This window comes from Harpia harpyja, chromosome 17 (genome assembly GCF_026419915.1).
Source record: "Harpia harpyja isolate bHarHar1 chromosome 17, bHarHar1 primary haplotype, whole genome shotgun sequence".
Classification (NCBI taxonomy): Eukaryota; Metazoa; Chordata; class Aves; order Accipitriformes; family Accipitridae; genus Harpia; species Harpia harpyja.
The window spans coordinates 1,396,263-1,415,811 of record NC_068956.1 but is presented as its reverse complement, the minus strand read 5'-3'; the positions used below and the strand labels follow the sequence as shown (position 1 = coordinate 1,415,811).

Below are 19,549 nucleotides of genomic sequence, written 5' to 3'. Positions count from 1 at the left end.
TCTCCGGGGCCACAGCAGCCAGGCTTGTCCCTGCAGGATCCACAGCTCCAGGCTGGATGGTGTCCCCTTGGGACCCATAGCTCCAGGCTGGCTGGTGTCCCCTTGGGACTCACGTCTCTGGGTCAGCTTGATGAGCTCAGCCTCCCAAAATGGGTTTGCTTCAGCTGCCGGAGGAAGGGTTTCGGGACTAATTAGGTGCTCATCCCAGAGTTCAGAGATTCCTCGTCAAAGCTGATGGGGCTCTGGCCTCGGTGCCTCTGCTGCAGCCCCAGGAGCAGATGATTTCTGGGTAACACTCGTGCGGTTTGTTTTAACAGCAAGGAGATGCACTCAGGTGCACAGAGACAAGAGCTGGGGAAGCACTGGCTTTGGCTGAATCACTAAACCCAACCGTGCAAATCATAGCTGACTACATTTGGGTTTTAAGCAATGAAGCTAGAAAAAAAAAATAGAGCTCATGTGAGGCCAATTTATTTAAGATTTTTTTCCTTGGCACGCAGCAATGAATCACGGGTGAGACAATGTCTGTAGCAGTTTGCCTGGTACTTGGAAAAGGATATCGAAACGTCGTGTGTATGGGAAGTTCAGGCTGACCTTGTCTGGGAGGATTGTCAGAGCAATGGGAATCGTGGAGGTCTGTTCCTGGAACTGCTTCGATGCTGGGCATTTCGATAAGAACTGTGCAAGGTGAAACGGTAGCAGTGCAGTGACTGATAGCAATGGTATCGCTGAGCAATGCCAGCAGGTATCAGTGAATGTTTAGCTAACAGCATGAGGTGCCTCCAGCAGTTTGTACTATACTGGTTTTGACTATGTGGCACAGCAGGACTGAGGTGTGGGAAGGTGTGTTCAAGGGGAGCTGCTTCTCGAAGACAGCAGTCAGTGCTCGGTGGGAATCGGGCGCTGCTGATGGGGCAGGCACGCAGGAGAGTAGCGGGCTGCTGGTCTGGGAAGGGCACGCTGCTCTCCTATCAGGTGTGCTGAGCCAGGCTCACAGGCACGAATGCTTATTTGCAGCCTGTGGTAGACAGGGGTCATGATGGGGAAAGTTAATCTTGGGAAACATTAAAAAAAAAAGGGGGGAGGGAAGGGGAAAGCACTCCCAGTTCATGGCAGGGCAGAGAAGTGCTGGACAAGCATCCCCTGCACTGCAGCAGACAGATGCTGGACGAGCATCCCCGCACTGCAGCGGATGGACGCTGGACAAGCATCCCCTGCACTGCAGCAGATGGATGCAGGACAAGCATCTTCCATGTTGCAGCGGGGGGTTCCCTGATACATTCCTGGGGTAACTTCCCCAGGCCCCTCTTGCCCTCCCTGTCAGCTGTTCTTGCTGGTTATGCTCGTTGTGCTGGCTGGAGCACGCTGTGATCTGCGGCAGATGCTGCAGCACGATTTGGCTGATAGGTTTGGTGCATAGATACTGCTGGGTGATGTTTATTTGCTAATTAAATGACTGCTAGCTACTAAGGAGTCTTAATGAGCTCTATTTGTCCTATGTATAGAGTACAACTAAATGCTACAAAGCAAGGGGTGGACAAAGCTGGGGAGAGAATTAAGGGCAGTTCGTGCATCAGTGGCAATCGCTACCCACAAGAAATTCGACATGAAGCTGTAACGGTGTCCTGGCTGCGCAGGTGCAAGGCTGTGGGGCTCGGTGCTGCGGGTGTTGGACAAAAGCCCTGCGGCACAGCTCACAGCATCCTACAGAAACACGACCGGTTTCAAGCAGTGACATTACTTATTCATTATTGTCCGTCCTCCTCTGGAGGGAGAGTAGAGGTGATGTCCTCCTGCGAGGTAACACAATCAGCCCTGCTGAGAGATGGGGTTGGCCATTCCCTGTGCTACCTTAAAAGGATTTTCTGGGAGGTGATGAGGTCATTATTACAGGAAGAGGGCTGCTCCTGGACACACAAGCTTTTGCTTCAGGTCAGAAACCCTCACTGTCCAAAACACATCCATTTCTTCTAAATACATCGGTTCCCTTGACTAGAGACGCAGCCTGTTCCTACAACCTGCCTTGCTGACAGCCCTGCGGCATCGCAGCTGGAGCAATACCCTTGTTCAGAGGGACGAGAGAAACAAAAGTGACTTAAACCAAAGAACCTGACCTGTTTGGAAGCTCTGCAGGAATTGCCATGCAGGGTCAGTCGCTTGGAAGTCCTCCGTGGGCCTTTTCCTCTGTTTTCTATCATCCTGCTGCAATGGATGTCTGTCCGAGTCACCTCTCTCACACTGGGCTGGTATCAGATGCTTTACATAGTGGGAAACCCAATAAATTATGTGCAGGCATGAAAAACATTTATTCTGCCCCTCTCAATTTTCTGCCTGTCTGAGCTAGCCCCCTCCAGCCCCTCTGTGAGGTCGGGTTTGCATGCTGCTGGCAGTGTGGGATGCATCTCTGCAGCGGCAGAGGGAGCACCCATTCCTGACGGCTTTTCTCCCGGGAATGCTCAGCACAAAACCCACCTCTGACACGTCCCTCTTCCCTAAAGCCGCTCTGATGTTTCCTGCTGCAGTGTTTTTCACTCACAGCCCTCTGTCAAGCAGCGCTGGGCACCTAATCCAGACAAGTCTTGCCCGCTCTTCCCTAACCCAGATAAATCATTTTACAAGCTTTTTTTTTTAAAGCATACAATGGAAAAATGCAGTGTTCAGGAGACTTTGGCTTTCTGAGCCTCTGTGCATCTCCTTTCCCTGGTGTCCGGTACCATGGTGACCTGCATGTGCGATGGCACAGCTGCTTGTGTGCGCTCCCAAATTGGCACTGAGAGTTGCCAAATTAATTAGCGGAGGAGCCCTCAGCAGGCAGAATCCGGGTTTGGGGGCTACATTGGACCCTCTCTACATGAGACATGGCCCCGGCCTCCTTTGCACCGCAGCTGTTCCACCAACGCAGGTCTGTCTGGCTTCCCTTTTTCTGCTCATTTTTTTCCTTTTCCTCCCCTGTTCTCATACAGGTGAGGGGAAAGGGAGACCTGGGGTCAGTCCAGCTGAAGGATGATCTGCACGTGCTGGCAATAAGCTATAGCAATGTTATCAAAGGTCTGGTCATAAAATAACTGTTGGGACTGTGCAATCACGGGACAGTTCAGTTCAGCCTGACTGCCCTAGGGGTACCTACAAAACCTGCACCATATGGTAAGAAAAAGCAGCATTTCTTAATAAAGATCAAAGCATCATTTATTTTTCCTGACAATCAGGAAATACCAGACACCCAGGATCTCATGTACTCTCCTTGCAGAAAGTTTTCAGTACAAATTTTCTCAGTTCCACACAACTTACCTTGTACTTTGGGATTGAGGGGATAAATTGGGGTGAAAAGCCTGGTCCATACTTCTTTCTTGTTCTCTCACCAGAGGAAATGGACCCATCACATCTCTTTTCTGCAGATGGATGCGGCTGGTGGACAACTGCTCAGCAGAACACGCGTGTGGGCTATTAATACCTAGAGGGGAGGATTAAAAATAACCAGGTCTGTGTTTGGTTTCTGGTTTGCAAAGGACAGGCATTGATATACGAGGGGACTGGTGACTGAAGCCAGCTTCCCTGGGGTGCTGAGGCCCCAGCAAGCGGGAAGCGCCGAAATTTTCCCCAGTGAAATAGCAGCCCTGGAAGGAGCCCATGCCCCGAGCTAAGGGAGGATATGGAGAGCTGGATCAGTGCCTACTCCAGAGGGGTGCTGGGGACGGGGATGCTCACGGTGGCTTTCCCACACCTACTCCTGGAACACTAACCCACTGTGCTACTCAGCCTCAGCAAATACCATCACCCCTACACGCAGTAGTTGATTAAGCCCTAGATTAAATGCTTAGTCACCAGAGCCTATAAAATGGTTTTTATCAGCTAGGACAAAAGATTAGGCTGGGAAGAGGTGATGAGCCTGAGTTCCTCTCCGCTTGCTCGCTCAGGGCTGCTGCCTCGGACACGTGCCCGCTGGCAGAATTGGACTTGTAGTGTGTTTTTGGCTCCAAGCTGCCTGTTATGAAAGATCTCATCCCCAGCATTTGCCGGCTGCGGCGGGGCCCGCAAACTGGAAAGCTGAGACTGTGGCAATGGTGAGGAGAGCTGCTCCTTGCCCTCTCTTTGGGCTGAGAGCGGAGGTTTTTCCAGCAGCTCTGAGTTGCATGTTACATACTGCTTTTAAAGCATAGGTATTTAGGGTGTTATGCTCCCGAGGAAGCCAAGGAGCGTGTTGTCAGTGCAGGGGGGTGCAGGATCAGGCCTTCCCAGGGCTGACATCGTGAAGCGCCAAGCCAGCGGCCGCTGCAGAATTTGAAAGCCATTTCCTAATCCTGGTGGTCCCTGCCGCATCCTTCCCACCTTGCCAGTGCGCTCCCTTTCTTCGTGCTCTGCCTGCAGAGCGCCTGCGCTTCTTCAGGACAAAGCACTTCATCTGCTTTGACCTCAGATTGGATTAAAAACGGCATTCAGGCCCAAAAAAGCAACCGCCCCTCCCCATGCAGCATGTTATCAACTGGCAGGGATGTCATTATTGGCTGCGTTTAGAGTTGCACTGCCTTTCTGGCAACACGCTACTCTGAGAGAGGGAAATGAAAGAATGGGAGTTGCTGTGTTATTACCAGGTAACCCAAGAGGCACAGGAGAACAGGGTGTTCAGGATACATAAATAATAAAACAAAAGTTGTGCTGCAGAGCGAGGACGTGCATAGTGCCTTCTGAGAGGCTTGGCAGCGAGCTGCAAAGATGCACCGGGTTCATCCAGCATGGCCCCAGCTCACTGCAGAAAACCAACCTGGAATACCATGGGAGCCCTGGGCTGTTTGCAGGCGATCTGGAATAAACTGTGTGCGGTAAAATTGCCATGGAAACAGTGTACCGGCTGGGTTCAGCCCTGAAGCTCTCCATCGCAGGGCTGGACAGAGCTGTGCGATTCACAGAGCTAATCCACTTTCTTGTGGGTGAGGATTTGGTCTGCAGATCACTGAGGATGCTAATGTGACTGTAAGATATTTTTTAATTCTAATGTGCAGTGACATCACGGCGTGCTTAGCCCTTCTTTTGCGGAAAAAAACATTAAACACATTGGAAAGAACAAAATATGTGCATCACTGTTCAGGGGTCCGATACTGAGACACTGCAAACCCAACCCTGTCAGGAGGACAGATACATTTAACCATGTAAAGGAGAATGGATATGCTCTTTACCCCCGCATGGCATAAACGCAAATCCCAAACAAGAGCTATGTGTTATTAACGAGTCTCTATTAACTTACATGCTTTTGTTTACATTAGAGGAAAACTCATTTGGGGGGCACAGACAGTTATCTGCCATTTCATAGTTGCAATTATGCTGCATGTGGGAGCTCTGGGTTTCATAACAGCGGCAGAGAGAGCAGGGCCTTTCCCTGAAAGCAGCAGCAATGCATGCACGCAGTCATACATATGCATATGTGGATGCACATGCTCGTTTTGGCTAGGAAGAAGTCATTCCCCCCCAGCTGAGCCCCGCCACGGTCCCCGCTGGCTCTGGCAGCTCCCAGCACACGAGCTGGCGGCTGCCAGCAGCCTGTCAGCCCTTCTCCTCCCAGCCTGGCTTGTATTCATCGCTGGCACTGTGGCCTCTCCCATGGGTTTTAGCCCCCAGACTGTTTGCTGCTGCTCAGTTTGGTCTGAGCATGCTGTGCCTCAATTAGGCGAAATGATACGTGAGGTTGAAAACTTAGAAATGTTGGCTTTCCTTCACTTGCAGATTAATTTCCTATTTTCTGGCTTTCCTCCACAGCCATAAGGACTGGAAATTTTGTTGTTAGTAACAGATGATGAAAATAGAGATTTCTGCTGGCAACATGTATGGCCAGTGAGTGTGGGGAGGCTCTGCAATCACCCCAAAGTGCCCCGGAGAGCCGTGATTTGCCAGGTCTCAGTGCAGCGCAGTCTAGAGTCATACCAGCTTCTTCGCTATTGCTCTCTGCGACAGCATGAAAGCAGATGGGACTCAGTTTAACTTTCCTGTAGCAACATAATCAGCTTTAAAAATTCTTCTGGTGGCTGATTAATCCTCAAATACATTGGACTTAGTTGTCATCTCCCATGAGGTCAGTGTTTTCTCCAGGCCAACACAGCAAATCTCCATAAGCATGATTTAAGCCATATCACCTATAATCTTTTTATATGATTGCCCTGCTCTGGAGTTGCTCGGGCTGCCTGGCATCTGCGATATGTACTGTGGTGCCTCGGAGCTAGTTAACCAATGTCCTCTCACAGGGAAATATTTGGAAGCCAGATTGTCACTCTCTGACTCCGGATGCATTGGCAAGATCCCGAGAAGTTTCAAACCCTCCACGCTGTGGTTATTCCTGGTAAAGACATAACAGGAGGAGGCTTTTATCCTCTATGAGGCTGTTTTAGCTGTTCTTCAGGGAAATAATCATGGAGGAGCATTGACATCTGAGAGAATGATAATTCTCCTATCTAGATATCTGAAGGGAAAACCCCGCTTTTAGTCATGGCTATGTAGCTGAATGCTGATAATGCAGGGTGTGGGCACAGCTGCTGCTGTCCTGCATGAAACCACTTAATGAGGTTCAAGCTTTCATGTACAGAAAGAGCCTGCCTGCTCTTCAGAAGAATTTAAAGCTTTCATTAAGCACATAGGGAAAAAAAAGGAGGCAAGAATTGAAGCATTTGAAGTATGAAGTTTCCTTTTAATATCTCTTACTGCCTTTCCAAATAGCTACAGAGTTTTTGTAAGAAATGCTCTTTGGAGAGGTATTTAACATGGCCATTGTCCTTTTTTTGAGGGGAAAACAAAGGTTTTATGGGCTGGAGCTCCTATTATGCTGGGCTCTGGCCTCCTTTCCTTGAAGACAAAACACAAAGGAGGAGAAAAGAGCAGCAAAGGTATGAAAAGCAGGTGCTGTGCCTCTTGCTGACTCTCAGGTGCAAATTCACTGCAGGAGTCACCCTTGTCAGCTATTCTGAGATCTGGAGAAATGTGCCAGCATCTCGCTGTTTGGGACATGGTTTTAATCAGACTGCTGGGCTCAGGATGGCATCAGCACTGCTACAGACAGATGCCACCTCTTTATGTGGAGATGTACAAGAAAGAGAAAAAATAAGGATGGGAGAGGAAGCAACATGGGGGGTAGGTGGCAATGGGTACAGAAGCCCATGGGGTGAAGCCAGAACTGGTGGGAAGTGTGGAGCTGCATAGTCCTGCTCACGGGTTGGGCTGGCAGGGTCACCTCTGGCTCATGGTCCTGCAAGGCCCCCCACATGGCAGCTCTGGTTGTAGGGCCCTTCCCTACTGTCCCGCAGGCTCACTCCTTCTCCGAGCATCAGTACCAAAGGATGGATCCCCCAAATCCATCTGGAGATAGGAATATCCCACTCACTCACTGTTTGAATCCTCTATTATGCCTGATTTTCTCACTCTAGCTTTATCAGTCTCCAGACTCTTCTCCTTCTATACCAGAAACAACCTTAGGAGAGTCCTTTAGTGATAACAGAAGACTTATGTTGACTTACTTCCTTCTTATCTTTATCTTCTGTTGACTTCTATCAGTAATTTACTGTAATAGACCAATTTAAAGGTTCATTTCCCCACACCCAAGTCAGACCTCTGGACTGGAGAATTTGTTTATGTCTGTAGCCAAGAAAGAGGTCCCTTCAGGACACTGACTTGCAAGCTTTGAAGGGGAGAGGTGTTAAACTGAGATTTCTAAGCTTTCTTATGATGGATGGTTCCCTTCTGTATTTACAGTTTTCAACAGCGTCCTTTGCTACACTGCTTGGGTACCCCAAACCGCCTCCCCACATCTTTGCCATCCCTCCATTGCATCTTCCTCTGCATTCAGTCTCTCTTTCCACCTCCCCCAGGAGCCTGTGCCGCTCACAGCCCTGGTGTTTTGTTCCTCCCTTCACGTCCAGCGTCCCCTGGGCAGCAGTCCCACCGCCCTCTGCCCACCTTCCCGAAGCCTCGCATCCCTCTGCAGTGCCTGCTGTCACTATGGCAACCTCTGCGAGGATGCTCTGCAGGATGAGGATGCGCTGTGGGATGAGGATGCGCTGCGGGATGTGGTCACTGCCGCGGCCTTCTGCTCGGGGACAGGCGATTCAATTAGAACCGAAGCAGCCTGGGGAGGGGAGATGGGGGGTTACGATTTTCCTCCTAATGGCAACTGAATTGCTGCTGAAGCCCATCTGGAAACGCTTCTGAACAACGAGCTCATCCCCGGGGGTAGCACCATTTCCATTTTCCTTTCAGAGGGAACAGATGATGCACTTGGCAGCATGAAGGCTGCCTCGGAGGCTGAAGGAGGAGCACAACCAGGGAGGTTGTTAGCTTTTCCTCATACAGATCACCCTGGAGGCAGAGAGCGCCTGTTTAGTAGGGCGATAAGAGACACACTGTACATTTTTTTTCCGCATCAAGCTAAAGGAGGGAGCCTCCACCCAGCCCTCTCTGCCTCTACCCTGACCCTGCTCAGGCCTCCTGAGGGCCAGGCGCTCTGTGACACTGATGGCCGACGGCTGCCCGCCCGTGGGGCCGGTACCGCCAGCCCGGGGAGCCCGGGGCGAGGGCAGGACGGAGCCAGGCTCTCTCCTGAGGGGAGAGACGCGGCTACGGGAGAGGGTGTTCGGCGGGAGAGGCCGGGCCCCCCTCAACCGGGCCGACTGAGGGAAGCCAAGCCGCTGCCCCCTCATCCCCGTCCGCCTCCCCTCACCCTGAGGCGAACTAGGCGCGCCGCAAGGCCTGCCGGGAGTCGTAGTTTCTCCCCCGCCCGTCAGCCCCTCTCCTCTGCAGCCCGCGGCGGCGCTCGGACTACATTTCCCGTCATGCATCGCCGCTCGGCCCGGCCGCCTTGGAGTGGTCGAGGCGTGATTGGCGGAGCCGCGGCGCGGGGGCGGGGCCGCGGGGTTGTTGTCGAGCGGCGGCTGGCGGGCGGTGCTTGGGCGCGGCGGGAGGGCGGGCGCCCCGACCGTTGCCAGCTGAGGCGGCGATCGCCGTTACTCGGCGTTGAGCTGAGGTAAACAGCGGCCGCGGCGGGGAGCACCGGGCACCCATCCCCTCCGCCGAGGCACCGGCCCGCCTCGCCTCCTCTCGCTCTTCCCTTCCTTCAGGCGATGCGCGGTGCCGCGGCGGGCGTCGCGAAGTGAAGAAGCGAAGCCGCCACCGCCGCCGTTGTCCCCCGTTTCCACCCCGCGACCCCCGCGGACGCCGACATGGGCGAGTGCGGAGCCCCCGGGGACGTCAACTCCAACGTCCTCATCGCCCGCAGCACCGGCGACGCGCAGCTCGACAAGGCGGTGTGGCAGTGGCTGAGCTGGGACAAGGTGGGTGTGTGGCGGGGAACGGAGGCGGCGGGAACAGCCCCCCAGCCCCGGTGGGGGCTTCTCCGCCTTCCCAAGGTGGTTTTGTCATCGGTCCCGTGGCGTATGCCGTCTGCTTCCCATCCTGCCCGGTGCTTTCTCCCTCCCCGCGGTCCTCCGCGTTCCCTCGGCAGGGCCCTTTCCCCCGGGATTGGGGGTGGCAGGTGCCTTTCGAAAAAATAGCAGTCTGGATCCGGCCAAATCCCCGAAAGCAGCCGTGACTGAGAAATTCTTAACCTGTCAGAGGGGGAAGGTGAGGTATGCGGCCTTCCAGGGGCTGTACCTGACGAAGGGATGGTATGATGTCATCTTACTGGCACATGGAGTACGGCACCTGCTTCGTGTTGCTACCGCTTCTTCATTAAGACAGAAACGTGCATCTTGTGAAATCGGATTTAAGGAAGGACTATTTAATGGCTTAAAATGCAGTTAGAGTCAAATGGCGTAATTTAGTTTTACTTAGCTTCCTGAATTTAGCACCCTCCCCAGGAAAGAAACAGGCTCCAGAGGTCTAAGTTCTGGCATGCTCCTTTCCTTTTCAGCTCCAGCAGGGTGTGAAGAGGACTGCAGGCTTGGTTAGTTCTGATTAAACCATCCAAAGCAAATTTGGGGCCATAATAATATGGTATTGGAGGTTATTTTCCTTAACTCGTTGTTGAAAGGGTTACTTTCTTTTCAGCTGGTTTATCCAAACATCATGGCCTGTGCTTTAAAAAAAAAAAAATCTTGGAGTTGGGGGAGGGTAAGCTACCAGTGGTTTAGGTTTCTGTCTGTGGGTTCTTTCTTTTTTTTTTTTTCTTTTTATTCTAATGAGAGTGATTGTCAATGTGTTTATACTGTTTCCTCTTTAGTTTCATCCTGTCAGGATCAAAGCAGGAGCGCTACAAGTAAATTCTGTGTGATGGCCCTTGGATGAGCTTTCTGCTACTTGGAAATAGGCTCTTTTCTTTCATTTTTGCAGGAATTAACACTTGCACTCTGCACATTCTACGGTCAGAGCTGCTGTTGTGAAACCATCTGGGAATAGTAGCATGGGGGAGGGAAGGAATGGAAAAGGGAAATAACATTCCTGATAATACCCTTCATAACCCAGATTGAACTTCAGTAAATGGTTTGGGGGTTTTTATATAACCTCTTGGTAGTGTATTGAAAGGTGTTTGTTTGTTTTAAACAGATGAATAAATGCTTATCCTAAAAATGTATGAAGTAGGAGAACTTACACTTTTTAATGTTAAGGTTACTGGGGAAAAATATTTTGATTAAAATGTGCAACAGTGAAATATTACTGTTTCTATAGCTCCTTCTGAGGCCAAAATTAACCAATAAAATATGAACTGAAGAGTCAGTTTGATTGCACCTGTTTACCCTTCCTTCCCTAGGTGATAATCATGACCTTTCCTACAAGGCTGCTTGAACTTATTACTTTGAGAGATTTCAGAGAGAGTTCCTGTGAATTTTGAAAACTCAAAATCACCTGGAGAAGGCGGACTCAGTGCTTCTGCAGGACTGGGGGCTGCACAGGTGGTTCAGAAGCACTTGCAGTTGCTCTGTTGAGGATGTAAACAAAAGAAGTGAAGGTGTTGTGGGATGGGAAGGTGAGGAGAAACCAGCAAGTACAGCATGAGGAGGGATTATTTGTCTGATGCCCTCATATTTCACCGGGAACCTAGGAAATGAGGTCTCTGTAGGTTTGCTGCTTATCAAGCAGCTTGACAAGGAGCTGTCTCTGTCTTGCCCCTTCCCCACCCCCCAGCTTCCTGAGCCGTAGGGACTTTTGCTGCCTCTGATCAAGGAAAAAATCTATGCACTACATTCACAGCTGTATTTAGCTGTGGGGAGCTTTTGTCCTCTAACTTAATTGAAAATTACTTGCTGTAATTAATTCTTAGAGTTGTGCTATTCATCCTCTTTGATTTGGGTATACATGGTAACCTCTTCTAAAACTGTAACTGATTACAGGCTGGGGTGTGTGTGGGTGGAGAGGACCTGACCATATGATGATCTTTCTGCTTTCCTCCTCTCTCTCAGCAGTTTTGTGCATCTTTATTAATGCTCCTAGCAACTGGCTTAAAGGAAGCTCATGAACTAACTCTCCCTCCTTTCCCGTTCTCTTGCCTTAATTGCTGTGTGTTTACTTTTGTCTTTGAAACAGGCTTGGAGGCACAAGGCACCCGCCTTTTGTTTGGTCCTCATTGGTAAACTATGTGAACAATTAGTTATTGTTCCGTATTTTCTCCCTTTAATTTCTCTTCATCCACTAATTTTCCTATTGTACTTCCACATCTGCCTTGAGTCTCCTAAAGGAGTCTGGCTTGTGTAGAAAGCTGTGATCAGAGCAGTTGTCTCCAAGAAAACTGCTTCTCTTTAGAGCAAATGTTACAATTTTGGACCTTGGTTGTAGTAATGATTTTATGTGCTTGTCTTAAATGGCTTTATAGAGTGGCAAGAATGTGCCATGCAGAGTGTGGCATGGAAATGAGGTGTGCTCAGTACAGTAGCTGAGGGTTTGTTGTATGTGGCAGCGGCAGCAGAGGAGGTTTTGGTGTAAGTCAGAGTCAGATACTGGCTCAGCAGCTGGTGGGGGAGAACAGTATGATCAAGATCCTGATCTACTTAAAAGCCTGGTCCCAAAGAAAGGTTCACAGCTTTGCCTGAAAGTTGGAGTAGATAACAGGTACCCTCTTGCTTTCCCTCGGTAAGTCCTCACTCTGTAAAAACGAAGCCTAAGCTCAAGCTGTTGGCTGCTGGTTTATTAATTAGCCCTGTAGGATTGCTGACAAGACTCTTCCAGACATGCTCAGTGTAGTGTAGCTTTGCCCATCTTCAATAAAGATACGGAGGAGTGTTTGTACACAAACTGTTCCTGGGCTGTGGTTGTTGTGGTGGAGTGTACCTGGGAGAAGGGGATATTTTATGGTTATTACAAAGGCACTGTTAGAACACCACATGGGGAGAAAAACTGGAATTAGTTCTCCACGAGCTGTTTGTGCAGGCCCCTTTCACTGTACTCTCATTTTATTTTACTAATTCATGGACTCATTGTCAGTACACAAATGTAGCATGGATAGCTTCCTATTTGCTAACAAGGTGGCTTGGTTGGTTTTATGGCTTTTTTGGAGTGCTCCTCAGTGTTCTTTTAATTTTTGTGACTTTTAAGATGTGTTTCAAGGGGCAATGGACTTGGTAGTTAAAGACCAATTACCTGCTCTTGTCATTCAACTTGCAATATTTTTTACTTATTAAGACTTTTAAGTGAATTTTTAAGAATAAAAATGGGAAAATAAAGTCTAGGAATTGGCCACAAGTGAGAAGATAAATTCTTCAAAATTACATGTATGCATTGCAAGCTCTAACATTAAAACATGGAAGATAAAATGGTGAATTATTGAAATAGTTCATTCTGGGTCGAGCGAGGCACAAAACCTGTCTTGATACAACCAACACTACTGAGAGCATGTAAACAACTTTGTGAAATGGGGGAAGCTCTGAAATAACCCAAGTGCTGTGCTTTAGTGCCTGTTCTAATTCATTAAAGTACATTAAGTCCATCAGGCTAGTCTTGAAACTTATATGTCATAGCATTACTTTCTGTATTGATAAATAAACTGTATTGTTCTTTGTTGTCATGGAGGTGCAAAAGGGTATCGCTCTTCTGTGTTTATGCACTAACTTTCAGATATCACAAATAAGACTTGAGCATTGGCTTGCTTTGTATAATTTGGAACTTCCCTTTGCTAGGTACCTCTGAGTTCGTACATGTAAATATTCTGTGTGGTGTAGGATCTTTTGTGGTTTTTTTTAACTGCTGGTCTACACATATTTGGGTGGTTTAATGATTTAAAAGTGTTTTGAGAAATGAATGGTTCTTATTCTGCATCAGATCATAATGAGAGAATTGCAGAAAGAAGGTAGTCCCACCCTTCCTCACTGCTGTATTTCCCACTTGCTACCTGCCCGAGCTGGAACAATATTCATGCAGTTGTTCAGGGAATGGATCCAGGGTGGCGGGGGGAAGGGAGTGGTTTTGTTATTGATCAGACTCACTGCAGCTGCATAAATGTTATTTCTTTCCTGACACAAGAAAGGAGCCAGCATGTTAGTGGGAGCAGTCTGGGAAGCTGTGAATGGCCTCCTTCAGCAGCAGTGAGCTATAAAGCATTGCTACAATAAGTGTCAATCCAGTTTATTTAAAAGACATGTGGAAATGGTTGTAAAAAAAAAAAAAGGCAGTTAAGTAAGGTTTTTTGTTTCTTGTTTTGTATTGGGCCAATATAAAAGAGGTGGCTTGTCTGCTGGCCTGTGCAGCTGGCTCCTGGGGAGCCCTGCAGCACCCAGCCCTGGTGCCTTCCACCCACCCAGGTTCCTATGTGCAGCCCTCAGATTTATTCATAGGTACCCTTTATGTATGTATATTTATATATGTGTGCATATCACATACATATATACACACACTTATTTGAAGATGCATAAATATAAGGAAACAAGGACAGCAAGGAACAACCCCAAAAGGTTACCAAAAAAGACAGCACAGACTGGAAGAACCAGCCAGTGGGTTCATGAATCAGAAACTTTATTTTGAGGAACTTTATGTACTTAAGATGGGTGGTGGGGAGGGTACTCTGTTCATGGCTGTGGGGATTCTCTAGCTGCTGGTAGGGCTGTGGAGGGGTACAGAGATGGAGGACGGTGGTGACGTTACTTTTGTCTGTGGCTGTGAGGAGCTTCTGTAGGACAATGACAGGGTATGGAGGTGGAGGAATACAGAGCTGGTGGGTGATGTGGAGATCCCTTTGTCCTTAGCTGTGTGGAGCTTCCAGATACCTGTAGATCCATAATGGGGTGTGGACGTGGAGGGTGGTAGGGTACAGAGATGGTTGATGGTGTGGTGCTCCCTTTGTCCATGACTGATGGGCTTCTAGCTACCTGTGGGACCATAATGGGGTGTGGAGATGGAGGGATGGTGCAGAAGTCCTTTTGTCCTTAGCTGTGGGGAGCTTCCAGCTGCCTGTAGGACCATGATGCTGTACAGGCTGGGGCTGTGTGTTTTCTTATTCTTAGGTCAATGTCCTTGTAGAAAGGTGCAGCGCACTCTGGCTGAGTAGTGGAGCCTCTGGTCTGGTTATGTCCACATCTGGGGCTGCAGCTGTCAAAGAGGGGAGAATCAACAACCAAAGCAGTCACCTTCCATCACCTCAGACCTCCCCTGCTTCCCTGCCTGGGGCTCTCCCAGCCTTCTGCCAAGGCTGTCCATCCCATGTCTCCCTGATGGCCAGGAGACACCCCCTCCTAGGCCAACTGTGCCACCCACCCCCCAGTAGCATGGGCCACTACCAGTCTTCTGGCCACTGCATCACTAGTGATGGTGCCAGGAGCTCATGTGGGGCCCAGCCCACAGCTCTCCGGGGTAGAAGGATGGGGAGCTCCCTCTGCCCATGGCTGAGGAGCTTCCAGCTCCCTGAACAAGTGTGACAGGATACAGGCAGGATACTTATCTCTGGAGGGAGAGGACAGGAGCGTGCTGTCGTCTGGTCCCATCCCTCTCTGGGTGTCCAGCTGTGATGCATAGGAGAAGCAACAAAGAAGGAACATCCACCTTGCCCTCCCCTGCCTGGCACAACCCTTGGTGTGCCCATCTGGGGCTGCCTGTGTCACCAGCTCCCCAATGTTCTTCCTGCTGTGACATGGCTGTGACATCACCAGTGCTGGTGCATCACTGTGACATTGACCATTCAAGCAAGAAGAAACAAATATTTATAAAATAATAACAACAACTGACAATGCCGGGGATGGAAACTGAGTAGCTGCAGCAGCAATTTAAAGAACAGCAGCTCAGCAAAGGTTAAAATAGAATTAAAAGCAGCAGGTCCTATCTACTGCCCAGTTTTAAAGACTTGTGCTGCTGAGATTTGTGGGTTTGAAGGCTAAATTCTGGAAGAAAAATGCTTATCAAGTTGACTGGAGGTAATATTTCACACGTTTGAGATTAAAGACATGTCCAGTGCCAAACCCTGCATCCACAAGTTGCTGACGGCACTGAGGACATCTCTGCGAGTCCTGTGGTTCACACTTCTTTCTCTCCCTGACATGAACTAGAGATTTTGCCAGGGACTATCCTGTGCTACGTACTTCAGTTAGACACTGGAACAAAATACATAAATTAACTTCTGTCTCCTTGTCATACTGCAAAAATATTACATCCCCTTTAACTGACAGGACCAGAAGCAATGGGCATAAAATGAAAAACAGGAGGTATGCTCTGAACACTGGGAAACTTTTACTGTGAGGGTGACTGAGCACTGGCACAGGTTGCCCAGGGAGGTGATGGAGTCTCCATCCTTGGAGATATTCAGTAGCTGTCTGGACAGGGTCCTGGGCAACAGGCTCTCAGGTGACCTCTGGGGGTCCTGTTCTGTGAAACAAAAATCTGCTTTAACTTGTTTATATAAACTGTATAAAATCTTCCACAAAAATAGAAGTAGTGAAATGAATGCCAACAGAAAAATGTTTTCTCTTGTTTACTGGATGCAATCTTACCATGACCCTCAGGAAGAACGGAGAACCAAATGAGATCTGTGTGCTGTGAACTATCTCGGATTGTTGGACAACGCAGTGGTGTGACCTGCTTTGTCTGTGACTTCTTCCTGTTTTGTATGCTGAGCCACAGAATTAAAGGGTGTCGAGTTGTACTTCTGTTTGCTCTTCTTGCCATTAGTTTTTCTGAAATGTGACTGTGGGTCTGTAATCAGAGAATTGCTAGTTCAGAGCTTTTTACGATACTTCCTTGCAGATGCAGATTTCCAGGTCTTAGCATTCCTGGAAAGACAGCACGATGTGCCTGTCCCCCTCTCTCGAAGGGAAGTAGCACGTCAGCAGTGCAGTCTGCACGTGCTTTTTGCAGTACAGTGTGGCTCTAGGCACGCTGTTTGTGGCCTTGTAACCTCCAGGGTGGATGGGCACTATTAATGCTACGTAGTGCTTGGCTGAGACCCATCTTGTATGGTACATGCAGCCTCCCTGCCTCAACAACTCACTGCTCTTGCTAGTTCAGAGTTCTCGTGGGGTGCTAGTTTTGGTAGTGTGAAGACTTGAGTCCTCTGTACATGGGTTGTATGATGTATGGGGGAGGTATAGGGCCTTTGGGCACAGTATTAGCAGACTGCTTTTGGTGTGTGGAGCAAAACTATTCCACAGCTCACTCCAGATGGGCAGAATGGATGTAGACTGTACCTAAAATGTTCTTTCAGCTGGCTTCCTCCACTCTTATGGGCTCCCTACCAGAAGTTGACTGTTACAGAGTTGTTGTGGCTCTCTGAGGGACCAGGATTTGGGAACAAAACGGAACAAGACAAACTCATGGTGTACATGTACCCCAAGTGGGTTGGCAGAGACAAGGGGTGTTCTGTAGGGAAGCTTCTACCTCTCAAGTACAGTACCTACAGCCATATGTAGAGGCTGTGATTTGCTCTACCATCACCTTTCCCTCTCCCACTGCGGTAACTAGCCTGAGTAACTGCTTGCCTGCAGTTACCCAACTGATTTTAACATAAAAATGTTGGTGTGGTTGCTGACTAGAAAACAAGCCTTTCTTGCTTTACAAGTGGAAATAAGAACCTACAATTTTCGAGAAATTGTAAATGAGATCTTGATGCAGGTGCCACTGCTGGTCTTAAGTTGTGTGTATAAGGTGACTAGCTATGCCATGGACAATGCTCCATTTCTCTTCGTTAGGAGTTCCTACAAATAGATACTCTGGTGTGTTTGGATCTTAGGAACCGACCTTGACTTTATTTGAAAAAAAAAAAAAAAAGCTTAAAGCAATTGCTGATTAAAAACCAAAGGCTGGCTGGCAAAGCTTGATGCACTTAATTTGTGGCTATTAAATTTGCTGAATTCTAAGCAAACTTGAGACTTATTTTTTTCTTCTCCCAGGCTACATATGCAAAGAGTGTCTGCAAAACAAAAAATGAATTGCTATGAGAGTTGTAAACTGCCACTTATTTTGACAGGGTATTAACTTTGAAACCTAACTCTGGCAGTAAGTACACATTAACAACGTGATTGGGAGTGAAAGAACCAGTAAGAAATATTCAACTAATGCCTTTATAGTTTAATTCTCCAATTGTCTCAGATTATGTATCCTGATGAGCTACAAAGAAAGTGTAATTCTTTATCGGTAGGCAACTGTGCAGTACATGGAAAACTGAAGATGAAGAAGTGTAACACTGAATTCAGCAGAGAATATATATATTTTTTTTGTCTAATAAAACCTCAAGCCTTTCTTAAACATGTTGATGTTGCAGTCTCAACTGCTATGCTGGACTGCTGCAGGACATGACCCTACAGTTCTGCCCTACATCTGATTCTAGCACTAACTTTGAACAACTACTTATAAAAATTATCTCTCGCATCCCCATCAGGCTCATCCTTCCCTCTTCTTAAAAGCCATTATAATCACTTTAAAGTTTAACTCCACAGGACCACTAATATAGGTTATGTGAAGTTCCTGAGTGAGAACTGAAGTCAGAAACAACACAGGTAACTTGCAAAAAACATTTTATGAGGAAGTAGTGCTAGCTTTCTAGAGATGGCATGTATATATATTAGTGTAATTTTTATAGGAAAAAATAATGCAGAACTTATTTTTTTCTGGTGTGCACGTAAGTGCAGAACTATGTTCAGACTCTGACCTGTGCAGCAGCCTGTCTGTCTCTCTGTCCCAGATGTTTCTTATTTTCATTTCTTTGTGACTGAATCTGAAGGGGAGGTTCTGATGGTCTCATTCTCTCTCCTCCCAGCTTGTTAGTAATGCAAAACCCTGCTCTCTTTGAGAATGAGAGGACTTCCTGAATGTACTTGGTAGAGTCTACTTGAAATGGGATAGGAAAACATTGCCTGACCTCTGGTTGTTCTTTACTTCCCATGTATCAAACAGCAAGCCTCAAAGCTATTTACAAATTAAGAATGCTTCACAAATTTAATCTTAATGGTAGATTAATGTCTCTGAGGGCACTCACATCATGTTTGTAGGTGCTGCCAGATTGGGAAGTAGACAGTTGGGGGCAGAGCTGCTATTCAGGGGGAAGTAGACAGGTGAGGGGAATGGACCAACAGGGACATTCAAGTTAAATTCAGTGAGGACAGGCTGCACTTGACAAAGAGGGACCCTCTATGGCAATGGAAGCTGGGGCTGGGCTCTGCTGAAAAGGCCCTGGGAGTCTCTGTAGGCAGCATGCTGAACAGGAGCCAACGGCCTCCCCTGGCAGCGGAGGAGGTCGACAGCATCACGGGCCGTTGTGGGGAAGGAATTCTCTCCCTTTGCTCAGCATTTGTTAGCCCACATCCAGATACCACATCTGGTTTTGGGTCCCCCCCTGGTACAAGACAGGTATTGACAAACTGGTGCAAGTTCAGCAGAGGGGCTCCAAGATGATTGGGGGGCTGGAGCACTTGCCCTGTGAGGTGAGACAGGGAACTCGTGCTGGTTTTCTTACTTATTCTCTCCCTGCTGGACCAAGGGGAAAGCCACAGTCAGAAACCCAACTCTAGCCCAGTCACCAGGCAGAGGCACCTTCTTTCCTTCCCTGTCCCTTTTCTGACCCCAACAGTGTACGCTCAGGTAGCACGAGCCTCTTCTTCCAGGGCTCTTCCAGGGCCCTCCTGGCTGCTGTCACCTTATCTGCCGTCTCCTTGCACACTTGGCAGTGGCCAGGACCCCTTCCCCACCCAGAGCAGGAGGAACAGCATCTGTTGCCTCTCGATTGCTGCCTTGTCCTGCCTCCTGACCTACATATATATATGTGTGTGTGTGTGTGCGTGCGCAGCTGCAAGGGGTGGAGCCCTGTGGTGTGGTGCTGCTTGTCAGATGCATGGAAAGCTGTTTGGGTGGCAGCAGAGGTCTCCCCATCCCTGCAGGATGTGGGTCTGTGTGTGGGTCTCACTCCCTCTCTAGCGCTGCCCTCTTCCCTGCCCTCTTTGCCTTTGGAAGGTTGATCTCTGTGGGCTTGAAGGACCTTGCTCTCTGCCAGATGCTTTTTCCACCAGTAAGTAATCCTCTGAAAGCCAGTAGCAGCGTGGGGCTCGAAGGCTTTCAAGAGCCTGTCTCTCCTTTCTTTGGGGAGAGTCAGTGCTGCTTCTGCCAGACATCCTGCCCAGTCCTGGGCTCAGGCCTGTGCACACGCGTTCCTATTGCAGCATGCAGACCCTGCTAAAGC

At 48.7% G+C, this 19,549-nt stretch overlaps 1 protein-coding gene across 3 annotated transcripts in view; it reads left to right on the top strand.

The window, feature by feature from the left end:
• The first annotated feature begins 8,903 nt into the window (after positions 1–8,903).
• PGM2L1 (phosphoglucomutase 2 like 1) overlaps positions 8,904–19,549 on the top strand; it is a 44,132-nt gene continuing 33,486 nt past the window's right edge. Inside the window, exons 1-2 of one of the 3 annotated variants that reach the window (XM_052812186.1) lie at positions 8,904–8,995; positions 9,090–9,302. In XM_052812186.1, coding sequence (XP_052668146.1) covers positions 9,192–9,302 — 111 coding nt within the window. In that variant the 5' untranslated portion in view covers positions 8,904–8,995; positions 9,090–9,191. Of the gene's footprint in view, positions 9,303–19,549 lie in introns of all 3 variants that reach the window. The other 2 variants (XM_052812187.1, XM_052812188.1) reach the window with 2 other exon arrangements.